This window comes from Manacus candei, unplaced genomic scaffold (assembly GCF_025592945.1).
Source record: "Manacus candei isolate 608988 ecotype Guabito, Panama unplaced genomic scaffold, ASM2559294v1 h1tg000008l, whole genome shotgun sequence".
NCBI classification, from domain to species: Eukaryota; Metazoa; Chordata; class Aves; order Passeriformes; family Pipridae; genus Manacus; species Manacus candei.
In genome coordinates, this window is record NW_026138056.1 from 11,275,872 (window position 1) to 11,289,187 (window position 13,316).

The 13,316-nt window shown below is 39.2% G+C and overlaps 1 protein-coding gene across 5 annotated transcripts in view; it reads right to left on the reverse strand.

Moving 5' to 3' along the window:
- OSBPL1A (oxysterol binding protein like 1A) overlaps positions 1-13,316 on the reverse strand; it is a 76,354-nt gene that overhangs the window by 27,627 nt on the left and 35,411 nt on the right. For 4 of the 5 annotated variants that reach the window (XM_051774908.1, XM_051774915.1, XM_051774925.1 and 1 more), the window contains one exon: positions 1,813-1,975. In XM_051774908.1, the coding sequence (XP_051630868.1) occupies positions 1,813-1,975 (163 nt within the window). Of the gene's footprint in view, positions 1-1,812; positions 1,976-6,914; positions 7,096-13,316 lie in introns of those variants that run through there. The other variant, XM_051774945.1, reaches the window with a different exon arrangement.

Below are 13,316 nucleotides of genomic sequence, written 5' to 3' on the forward strand. Positions count from 1 at the left end.
AAAGAAGACCCACGTTCCAAAACTCTAAGCCAGGGTCAAATATCCCCAGATTCTCTGCTCTTACTACCTTCTTGTCATAGAGAGACAAGAAGCCTTCTAGCTGAGACTCCACAGATATGGCAGAAAAGCAAGAAGATTGCAAAGCTTTACCAGGATCCCAGTGATTAGTAAAAAAACTCACCTCAAACCACACCAGCAAAAGACTAATTGCTTCTGTGCTTATGGTGAAAGTGATAACATGCATCCAGCAGTCAGGAAAATGCCACAATTTCCTTTTTCTAGCCACCTCTGCCTTTAGAGGCAAACAGGACCCTAATCTCTGCCAAGCACTAAATGCAAAACACCTAGAGAAGAGAATCTAACATGAGTCTGATGAAACTGACAGTCAAGAAAGTGATTCTGTCCCAGAAAATTATTTAAAATGCAATTAAGATGAATTACGTGAAGCAACTTTTCCTGAAGGAGAGAGAAATGACATATATGATTTTTTTATATATGTGTGTGTATATACACACGCTCAATGAGTTTCACAGTTTTACAAATCCACTCGATGAGATTTGTTCATAGCTTCCAAGGACAAAGCCACCACCTCTGACAACTATGGAGGTGGCTTTGGACATTTCCATTCAACAAAATTTAGAGACTGAGTGAGTTATGAGGTGTATAGAATAACAGTTCTTTAAAGCTGAATATTCTCTCATATACACAAAGCAAGCCTGGCTGGAGAGACTACATTCCAGTAGCATCAGATAAAGAACTATTCTCAGCCTTGTTGACAATCAAAAGAGCCTGAGGCCTTTCAGCAGAATTGTTCTTTTGGTTCTGCTTGAAGAACTTGTTTCTAGTGTTCCTTAGTCTCTTCTCCTCCTGCTGTTGATTCCTTGTGTTCCTGTGCACAGACCCCACTTCGCCTGTTTTTTTCCCTGCTTAAGTTTCCCACTGTAGAACACCTATCACGGAGTCTGGAAACACCGCTTTTCTCATCTGTCAGCAGCATCAGACAGTTCACTCACAGAAAAAGTAACCCCATACTTGCTTATGAAGTTTGCCATCACAACCTCATTATCTGCTACAGTTAGATTAGCTCTTCCAAATCCTCCATAGTTACAGACAGCTCTGTGCTCTGGGATCACCCAGTTTGAGCCACTATTGAGCTGCACTATGTACAGCCTTTCTATACGAATGCATGTTGTAATCATCTTAGGAAGTTCAGAATCTTCCAAAATCACTGTTTGCATGCTCTGCATATGAAAATATGAAAGATACTAAACTAAAGAGCAGATAGGGAATGAAAAGACATTTCAGAAATGCACACAGGATTTTGATTCATCCTTTTCTTCCACCTCTAACACTTTGAGTATACAAAACTGAAATGGAACAAGCCTTTCTTAGCCTCATTATCCCTCAAAACTAGGGATTTTATGGACAAAGGAAACAGCATACACCACCATAGACAAAGCAAGTCAGAAGGCTAAAAGATACAGTTATGGTTCCCAAAATAGGAGCCTTAAGTTTTGCAATTTAAAAAAAGGACATAGACACCCAAGCAATCAGACCTGTATTTACTGCCCTCTGGTTTTGCAACCTTTTTTTATGCTAAGGTGAAACAATACAATTCTACAGATGAAATCTGGCAAATTTTTAGAGCCCTGCTCATAATGCACATACAGCATTTTCCTAAAATTAGGTCCACATTAAAAAGGCAGAGATTTCACTTAAAGTGAGACTGCTCCCACCCTTCCTCCCCCACCCCCAACACATTCACTACACACAAGCTGGCTACACAGTCACATTCTGGACATTGTTACTTACCTGAAACAGCATCATAGAACTGCTCTTCACTGAGGATGCTGAGAGGCGGAGATCCCTTCACCAGCGACTGCTCTAGTTCATGGTGTTCAGTAGCGAGTGTCTCTAATGCTTCTGACAAGATCTTGTTTTTCTCCTGCTCATGCTCCAGTTTCAAATTCCTCACCTATAAGTAGATACATGTATGAATAAAATCTCATGTCTCCGAAGAACGTGTAGCTGGAAGCTATTCAGAAAATAGACTCTAATAAATAAATAACTAGCAAACAGCTGGAACTGGAAACGTATGGATTAACCAGAATATTACAGTATTTCTGTGATGACAATAAGGTTGTTAGTCAGCATTTTTAGTAGTTGAGAAATCTGACAAATAAGATCTGACAGTATCAATCACAGTTCCATAAGTGATTTTGAGCTAGAGAACTATACCTTAAAACTGAGGGGAAATGTTTACAGCTCTACTTAGATGACCTGAACTATGGAGTTAGTGATCGGTTTCTACATGGACCAAGCTCCTTCTACTAGTCGGCTCCAATTTAGGCCAAGCAGCATCATCTAAATTGAATTACGGAGCAAATGTGAATGCCAGCTACAAATAACTGCAACTGAACTATGAGCTGAAAACATTTAACCCTGAGGATTACAGAAGGAGCTTCAAATAAAAATTCCTCTGATACTGATTTAAAGTCAATACAAACAGCCCTCCCTCCGCATTCCCAAAACAGTTTACAGAGGAACCAGAAGTTGACAAAAAGAGAAGCTCAGCCAACAGATGGTGGACTTTTTTTCAAACCCACACATGCAATTGGCTCCAGAGAGGATGATGTTATCCATGTTTTGCACTCAGGACAAGTAATGGAAGAGCAACATGTCCTTCCTACTTCCCCTTTAGGTTTTTTTTTTTTTTGCTGGTGCATTCCTGCCTCCTCTGAATGCCAGCAGAGGGGAGAAGGCTGTAGCTGAAGGCTCAGGAAAGACCACTTCTCCTAGCCTAGCAAGGCTTCAGTGTGCTACCTCTCCTCCAGTCCCTAAACCATCGAGTCTTTTCCTTTCTCTCTTCGAGTCCATTTTTAAAAGCATCCCCAACCCCTGCCTTGTCCTCCAGTTTACTTTCACAGGTCAGTTTACAACACTAATTCCCACTAAGAACATGCAAGGACATGACAATTAATCTCTTGGAACAGTTACAGGGACAACTCACACATATACCAACATTAACTTTTTGAATCTAATTTAAGAACTGTTCGTATGTCCTATCTGGTTACAGTTTACATTAAAGCTTTACTTTGGAGGCTTCAGCCCCCTCAGTTACAACCACTACTCAAATAGCGAATTCAGAGCTGGGCACAAAGGAGGCTAGAAAACAGCTACTGAAGGAGATTTGCCATTTCCAGAGAAGAGCTCCTATGCTGGCAGAAACATATCCTCTAGAGAAAGATTTATAGAAGAAATTTTCACCCCCTCAGTTGCGCCAAATACTAAATCAGCTGGTTTGGCTGCCAGGCTCTGAGTGTAAGGGGGGAATCCAATTAAATGATAATTAAAAGAGTATAAAATTGGGTTGCTAATTGAAAGCAGAAAAACCAGTAAGTCACTTACTGTTTAATAGCTTTACCCTGAACAAAATGAAAAAAGTCTGGACTAGTTACTGTCACTTTCATTTGAAGTTCACTCTGACAGTACCAATGAAGCCAATTACTGCAATGTTTCATACAAATCAGACATGCCACTGCAAAAGATCTGTTATTAAGCAGTTTCTGCTTAATACATTTGGTACGTTATCAAACAGTTAAGGAACCACCCACTTAGAGAAACAGCATCAGGATTTTACTCTCCTGAGACAGGGAGGATAGAGGACTGAAAATAAAATGGTACTTTTCATTCTTACGAAAGAGCAAAGTAAAACAGCTATTAAAAAATGGTATTTGCAATAATATTGGTTTTGCAGGATTGAATTAGATGCCATTATGCTCTAATGCTTTGGTTTGATAAGCGATTTGAGCAATTTAAACATTTATCTAAAACTTACAGCAAATTGAAGGAAAATTGAAATAATTTAAATACCCAAATGGACTTTTTTTGCATCTTTTAAAAGCACAGTTGTGTGACTAAACAAGCAACAACAGATACACTTAAGACACTCTGCCTCCTCCAAAATAGTATTTTCTTGACTTTAAGGTTCCTCAGCCCTATCACAGTGTAGAGCTATTCAGAATTACAGAAGGTGTACTACAAATAAATTCTCTTTTGGAAAATAAATTGCCAGCTTTACAGTGAGGTTCACTTTTCTGTGTACTTCTAGGCTTCTTAGTTGCCAAACACTTAGTAGTCACACTACTCGTAGGTAACAAAACCAAAAAAAAACCCCACCTTGTCATCTGTCACATAAGGAACACAACCCTAGCCAGAAGCTAAAGAAAAAAGAAAACCCATTTAAGTTTATTGCTTGTAATCTTTGGGATGTTCATTCGTAACTGAATGAACTTGGTTTTAAAGAAACCTTAATTCAATTTTTGGCGGCTTGAGATGAAATGTGTAATAAAAACTTTTGACAACAGTACTGAGCTTCTGGGATGGTTATACACATTCAGTGAGCCCAGAGGTGGTTCTACCAACCTTTGCATCCTAGCACCTCTACACTAGTCATTCCTTGAAGGTCATGTTCAGGAAATACTGTCTGTAAATGCACTAAGCATGAAGGTCATGTTCAGGAAATACTGTCTGTAAATACATTCTTAAGCACCAAAACAGCTCCACAGTGTCAATGTGAGAATGAAAAAAATAAATAAATAAAGTTTCTACTACCATTACTAAACTGATTTCACTTGTAAAAAAGCTATGCTGCAGAAATAGAGCTAAGACAACCTTCATGAACTCTACTTAAAAATACAGGACAAAGAACCTTGTTTGAAATAAGCAGTTTTTTTAACAAAAAGCAGCTTTAAGAGATATCACCACTTCATCAATCATAAAAGACAAGGTGATGAGACACACCTCCTAAAACTTACTTGCAGTAAAATGATTGTAAAGGGAGGATGGGGATTTTTGTTTGTTTGTTTTTTATGTTGTTGGGTTTTTTAGTTTAGTTTTGTTTTACCAGGACCACATACTCTCTTACAAGCTTAACAAGAAACACCACAGGCAGATTAGTACTGTTTTTAAAGCATATTTTATTGAACAACATAATTGATCAGCTGAGTGACAGGTTTTCCCAAAACGTAAGAAGCAGACTCCCATTATGCATAATTTTGCCATACTCTATTTCTCATTCACAAGACTTGGCCAATCAATAAATTTTGATGTGAATTAGTCCACCCTCCTCCCTATTCCACCATCGTTTTTGGAGATGACATTTCAGCTTTACTCCTTTTGCACAAGTTCTTTCTTTCCCATTGTGTCTTTCTTCAGTGTCCCAACACAAAAACAACTGCAAGACTACAGAAGGAACCTCCAGACTAGTTTTAAAATGAAGTTGAGAAGCATTTCAGTCTATTAAACTGGACACAGAGAAACCAACATTTTTCAGTGAAATATCACCTGATTTTGTAAAGTTACATTAGCTGAGTGCCACCTATTTAACGTGGTGATACAAATACTTATATAATGTAGTAAATATCACGCCAAAGTGATGCAGATATCTGTTTATACAAAGCTCTGGAAATCCAGTCTGAGCATACTGAGGAATTATTGAAAGAGTCATTTTATTGGCAGCCTGTGCAAGGCACAGTGTGTAATACAGGCATGGTACCTTTAGTAGTGGTGTCCAAACTGACAGACAGATGGCAATTCACATTGTACTGAGTCTAGCTCCTCATTTTCCAACTATGGAACGGCTGCTATCTTTTTGATCCCCGTCAGTGGTGCCCATAATGTAAGCACCACCACCAGCAGCATAAGCTTTCCATTGAGCTTCACAGAGACAGTGGCACAGAGTGCTCTAGTGAGCCCAGCATGAGGCCAGCTGAGTTCCCAATGTTCAACTGGTCAGGCCTCCTACCTTACCCTTGTCAGGAGCTAATCTGCAAATAGTTATCAATGAAATTGGGCTTGTGCTTGTACTGTTAGACAATGACAGTTAAGATCAGTCTTGTTGCCATCTCTAAAGAGAATAACATTATAGTCAAACTTCAGATTTACTATTGTTGATGGAAACCACCTAGCTTTGTCTCAGAAGTAAACAACCACTCCATCATTATCCTTAAGAGCTATAGGCACAGCTATAACCTGACACTGAAGTCTTGGTGGTTCTGTGTCAGTGTTTCTAGGTCACTGCAATGATTTGTTTTTTAAAAACATACTTCTCCAGCTGAAAAGATATCAGAGTTCTGGTAACCAGTTTCACTTTTGGTTTAACTGAATGGAAATCTGATTCCAACAGCTTCCTGTAACATTTTGAGTCCTTCAGACTCTAAGCACAAAATTCTGAGTTTAAATAGTTATACTGAGTTATTTTAGCAGTTCGACCTATGTTTTTTGTTAAAGGAAAGCAACAAACTAATTGCAGACACTCTTATTGTCTTTCCACATGATTAGAAATCCAGCTAAGAACAAGTACATGGTTTAAAAGTTAACTCCTTTACTGTGTATTACTGGCAGAAAGCTCACGTGCTCATTCCAGAATGTCAAAAAGCTTATCTGTGTGTAACAGACACCAGTCCCATTCCTTTCTGTACCCTCAACTTCCATTAGGTAGGTGGGAGAAAAGTAACATGGACTAAAGACTACTTTTTCTTTCTTTTTTCCCCTTCTTTTTTCTTTTTAAAACTGCAAGTCTTGAACTATATCAGCATAGCCTGTAACCAAGGCTTCTCTGTCCCTCCTGAAGACATCTTAGTACAATACACAAAATACTTGCTTTGTTTGGTGCTGGATGTTTTTAATTTAAATTAATGCCCAACAACAGTGGCACTTTTGTGGAGTAGAAAAGGATCACACCACTTTATGCCAATAGAGTAAGAGAGCACCTCAGCGACATGCTATTGCAGCTGCAAGTAAACACTAAAACCAACATACAGCAAGCAAGGCACAGAACAAATACAGACACTTCAATAATATGTAGTGCTACCCGCCTTTAACATAAAATAGTAAATTAAAAGACAGCATACCTTAGTTCTTATTTCTTCTGTACTGAGATAAGAAAAGACAGACTTCACAGCACTGCAGTGTGATTTAGTTGAATTTTACTTTCAAGCACTCAACTTCAGTGTTAGGAACAACTGCCCAAAAAACATGCAGGCTTCAGAGCTGGGCTGGAAGGAAGAACCTCGTCTTTCACACAGCAACCACGAGGGGATCTGAAGCCAGACTCTGCCAGACTGTCAGAACACCCCGTACCAGTTCTGCTCTACAGTAAGCTGAGCGCAGGAGAGCTGCCTCTGACACCGCCTCACCAATGTCTCTGACGACTCAGAAGGGAGGTTTTGGTTTTCAAAATGAACAGCTTTGTCCAATTGCCACAGAAATTCCATTCTCCCAATAACACCATTGCTTATGGGACATTTGCCACAAAGCACAGACAAGAGGTGCAAGTTTTCAGTAGGAGGCTAAGGGCTAGTCTAACACCTGGCTGGAAATGAACATGTAACTAAGGAATTAGAAAAATGCTGCTATAGTAGAACTGACATTTTTCTCTGGACATCTCCTGATGCTTTCTGTAATGAAGTAAAGGCCAATCAAACTGTCACTTGTTTCCCACTACATCTATTCATATGAAACTGATAGTTTCCAGGGTCAGCTATTCCAACAGGACATACTATCCTGAAAGACAAAACCTACAAAACACTGTGTTGTAACACATTACACTACAGAAAACCACTCACAGGAAGCACTGGGGATCCAAAGCGAGAATTCTGTCTCCCTGCTTCTGTAACTTTCATACCAAATAAAACCCCTACCTAAAAACCTGAGGCTAACAGTGCAAATCACAGGTGTAATGCAGAGTTTCATACGTACTGTTTGTTTGTTCTAACAGACGTTTCTATGAAACATGTTTTCAGATTTTCTGCTACCTAGAGTAGTACTGAATTGTTGCTTAAGCTGCTACTGAAGTGAAAACTAAAAACAGTTGCTCTCATAAAGAACTCACTCTGAAAGTGCTCACAGTTTTAACAATACTTGAGCTTCAATAAAGGATGTTTTCCAGAAAGAAAATAAATTTTCAAAAAGGATTAATTTTTACCTCATGGGACTTAACTCCCACTAAGCACATATTAGTATATGATATGAATATGTATAATCCTGCTTTCCTCTTAACCCTCCCCCCCTCTCCACCCCCAAAAAGCAGGAACAGTTCTAGTTTCAGAATGTTTCTTTGCAAGCATGCCTCAGGTATTTGATAAAGGAATGAGTGATTTATGAATACTGCTATGGCACATCAAAAAACTGTGTCACAGCTCACATTAAAGCAACAACAAAGTGTTCCAAGACAGATGCAATCAATTTCATGAACACATCCCTAGATTCGTGAAGTCCTAAAGCACATAAATATTTTATACAAAACTTTTGGAGTTCTGATCTGTTTACACATCGGCCTTTCCACATGGAGCCGTCCTGCTGATTACCACCAACCACAAGAAACTTGTGACAAACATCTGTTATCTTAAATGTATGTTAAAGTCTTGCATCATAATTCCTCATTTGCTGGAGTAAACTAGCTCTTGTAAACTTCATCATAGCCTTGGCTCACCCTGGGGTACAGAGGACTGATCCAAAATAGGTCATGCTTTATTTCAACCATATTTTCCCTCTCTCTGTGCTATAAGCTTGGCAGTTACCTGCCTTCAGAGACCTATCAGATCTAAAAACAGAGTTAGATAGGCCTTGCCATTGACTTGAACTACTGCTCATGCAAGTACTGAAATGCAACACAAGATGTGATCAGTTAATCAAGGAGGTAAGCTGAGCTCAGTGGTGCTAGGCAAAGGGTTATTTACTGTATCACAAGACAGCATTAGTCTTTATCTCCAAAGTCTGCCCAGCTGACTCTAGAGCTATAGCATCACAGTACCACATCTTACTGAGATCATCAAATTCAAAAGAATAAGAACACTCAGAAGACTAACACAACATTTGGCTTTCTTTCCGATCCACACACAGAAAACATCGCCGATAAAGTTTCTTTTTGTACAAAGGCTGAAAGACCCACATACACAGAAGCAAACCCCCTACATACCAATTTAAAGTCCTGGGAATCTATTCTCTTACATCCCAACCCCAAGTCTATCGGAGAAAGCAAAGACTTCGTAAATCAAGTCATACGACTCTGCCTCAGCCATTCCCCAGATGAACACAACGGTTCATTGTTAGTCAGTAACTACGAACATTCACCTCAAAAGTTCAAGAGGAGGAGTTTAGCAGGGCTGATTTGGAAAGGCTGCATTTCATTCTTCCGAGAGTTAAAGTATTTCCCCATATTTCATTTATTAGTAAAATAAAATACATATTTTTATGTAGATATATTTATATATCAACATAATCAAATTCTTCTAATGAAGGAAAGGACCAGATATGATCATAAAACAAATACAGCAGAAGCACTGCTAGAAGCAGGAACCAAGCTACAGTCCACCTAGAAGAAATTCATACTTTGGCAGGATCATGTCAACACAGACAGACATCTAGGCAGTAAGAGAACTGTTTTTCAAGAGAAAAACTGGAGATGCTGAGAGCGCTCAGCACCCTTCTTCCAGTATGCATGTCTAATATAAAAATTCATCATTTAAGACTGCCTGGAATAACAGTTTCTGAACTATCCACATGCTAGGGACAAAGATTGTTCACCTCCCACCTTTCTCTCCTAAGACACTAACACTTCCTCCTCAACACGGACCTTGCTGCCCTCCTTCCCCTCTCCTGTTTCCACATTTGGCTATGTCAAAGTCTGTTTATTCATAGGCTGATGAAGCACTACAATTTTAACCAATGGAGAATGTCACAGCTCTGAGCCAGGAACCTGTCTAAGAGCACAAGAAACTTCAACAACTTAATTTCTGAGTGCAAATTAGAAAGATGGCTTAAAAGCTTGGGCTTAAGCTTTTCTATCAGAGAAGCTCTTTTCTTCTGTGAAAGTGATTCTGCACAGAATCACAGAGCATTTTCTGGTTTGTTTCTAAAGTGAGACTCAATGGCAGTTCCAAGTCTTCCTCTCAAAAGTATTTGTTCTTTACATTTTACTTAACTGTAAACGGATAAATCTCATGAAGTATACTTAGGTTTGAGAGCTGCAGAATTTGCCAGTTTCCAGAGCACACTCTGTCCCCACTTTTGTTCCAGTATTACAATACCGATTAGTCAACTATCAGGAGTTCAAAGAAAAAGCCTTCCAATTTTGTCATTTTGTGTGAAGTACTGTTTTTCTTCTGAGTAAAGCTGAAATTAAATATGGTTGCTATTCACACTTGCCAGTAGTAATAACATAACAAGCTGGGACTCAATGACATCAGTGATGTACACATTTGGGAAGCATGTTTCAAGAACTACAAGATTACCAGGAAAAAACCACACCCCAAAAGATATTTTGCTGCCCTAGTGAGATTAGGCATTCACGTTCTCAGAGGTGTATGCCACAAGTAACCTTACTCAAACAGAAGGTCTCATTGAAGCCTGTAAGTTATAGTGATGCAAACAGAACCAGAACAGTACATTGCTACGTGTTTTCACACCAGGTAGGGACTTTTTTTTTGTCTTTTCCCTTTGAGAGACTCTGGACATCTTTGAAGTTTGCTAGTCTCACAAACAGAGACCAGACTTTAAGATGTAAGGGTTCATAAGAATGCATACAGGAAACATTTCCTTTTTGTTCTTAAGGACTGTTTTGAAAATAGATCTTAAGGCAGTTTTGTTCTAACTACTTCCCTCAAGCATTTTTCAGTATATACACCACTGATAACTTTGATCAGCCCCTTTGTATTCTCTTCCCCACACTTCTTCCCAGTTGGATTACATTGAATGCATGTAATGTTTTCTCTTTTGAAGCAACTGTCATGTTTTTGCCATGTTTTTGTTGGCTCTTACTGGCTTACTAGGGCCGCTACACAACTTGACTCAGTTGTTGACTCAGAGAGAAAACAGCTTCCTATTAAAAAAATTAACACTTCTGAAGCTGGTTGTCTGTTCTACAAGTTCCACGTTGGGAATCTTGTTAAATATTCATGAAGAATAACTGACATTGGTTTTTTTTTTTTTTACAAGCAATTCAAAACAAACATGCATGCTGTACAGTTGTTCTGCATTTCTGAAAACCTCAGATGTCTCAACCGATAGTTTTTATTTCATTTTGGATGCCAACCAAATTAATTAAAAGTGAAAAATGTTACATAGGCTAAAAATTGACAGCGAGTTTTACAGTGCAGTGCTGGAGTTCTGATCTCCAAATGAAATCCACCTTGGAAAGCATTCTTACTTGCTGTAGTCCAGAACAGGCTCTCCAATATTAAAGAATCAGACTTCAAAACCAGATGCAAATGCAAAAATCTCATTTCTACTTCAGTTTTCAGGAGTACTTGCAGCATTAAGAAGACTGTCTTTTCTTAGGGTCGATATTCCTCTGAGACAGTTTTTGTCCTTACTCCTAAGCAGGCAACAGCCAGCAGACATCAGCCAGGCTCTGGATAAACTGATGAGACATTTCCTGAAATCAGAGTATGTCATGTGGACATTTGTCCAGCAGTTAGGGCAGACAGATAAATATGATTTGGAGTATGGAAATAAAATATAGAATGACTAGAAAATCCAAATATTCTAATTCAGTGGAACAGATCTTCTCTCCTTATGAATGATCTCAAACACTTCTGCCCTTATCTGATGGGGGCTTTCTACTGTTGGGGTTTTTTGGGGTTTTTCTAAATTTTTTGCAAGAACTCTGTAGCAAGGTTATTTACCAATAAGTCTTATATTTATTACTCCCCAATATGCAATCTAGCAGCATCTGCCGTTCAGAGGAAGAAGAGACCCAGATTAAACTTCTAAGAAGCTCTTTTACAAACTTTTTCAATAAAACCCACTGGTTGCTAGAAGAAAACTAGACCATAGATTTGGTGAAAGTCTAAGGAACACTAAGGGTTCTCCCCACCTCAAGCTGAAACAGGATCTGACAGCCTAGAGTGACACATCACTTTTTAGTTTCAATTAACTGCATGTGGGAGCAAAGACAATAGTAAAAAAAGCACTGACCTTATATTATCAGCTGATCTTTGACACATGGTTCCCTGAAATTGTCTAACACTACTGTACTGGTCTGCCCCATAAGTACTATTGGATGTCTGAGGATTGTTCAAGCTAGAGAAGAAAAGGCACAGGACAAATCTCATCAATCTATATAAACACCTGAAGGGAGGGTGCAAAGACAACTGAGTCAGGCTCTTCTCAGTGGTGCCCAGTGGCAGGACAGGCTCAAGTTAACAAGACAGGAAATTTCCTCAGAACATCATGGAACACTTTTTCACTGTGAGGGTGACCAAGCACTGGCACAGGTTGCCCAGAGAGGTTGTAGACTCTTTATCCTTGGAGGCACTCAAAAGCCATTACATGGTTCTGAGCAATGTTCTCAGCTCCAGGTGGCCCTGCCTGTGCAGGGGGAGTGGACCAGAGGAGCTCCAGAGGTCCCTTCCAACCTCAACCATTTCCACTTCGTTATTCTGTGAGATTAGACTTTGGGCCTTAGCCCAAAATGCGGCTTCAGAGCTGGAGGAGATACAGGTCAGACAAAACTAGATTTCTGCTATCCACAGACACAGATGCAACTGTCTAAGGTTTCAAGTTGTCTGAAAGGCTCAGTCATTCATTTTAAACTCAATTTGATTTGTCTGACCTTGCAGCAAGAGGTTTCACTGGAACAACAGAAAATCCAATTTGGATGCATAGCACAGAATACATCCACAATTAAGAGTCTTGTAAACATTTCCAGAAAGGTATAAACTACTGACATATATGGATTACCACATTACCTAGAGGAACTATACTATTATCTTAAAAATTTAAGATTATTCCCCACCACAATGATAAAATCCCCATGTATGACTATGCCCTATTAGTTTATTTATGTCTATCAGGTCAAACCCTCCAAATTCCTGCAGATGCTCTTCTGCTACAGTAGACCTGGACAAGGCCTAGAGGCTGATGCTCTGGCCAATTACACTGAAAATTTCCAGACAAGACAAGAGCAGTTTTGATCTCCCTACCCCTTTCTCCCACCATAGTTCCTGACTCAAAAAAGGGACCTGCAATAGCAACACTATTATATTTTAAGATTAACAAGAAGCTCTATTTCTACTCAAAGGTCAAATAACATACCTGAACATGCTTTTGTTGTGGAAGCAGTGTACCTTTGGCAGTACAAAACCCTTTGAAGCAGATGAAAAAGTTTACAAACTACTTCTATGCTAAAAAAAGTACCCGTACATTAAGAATGCACAATGCAGACCTCCTCTTCAAACAGGTATTCTTTAAAGCCGTTCTCAAAATCTCCTAGTGTACCTATGGATCCCACAGTTATTGCATTGATGTCCAAC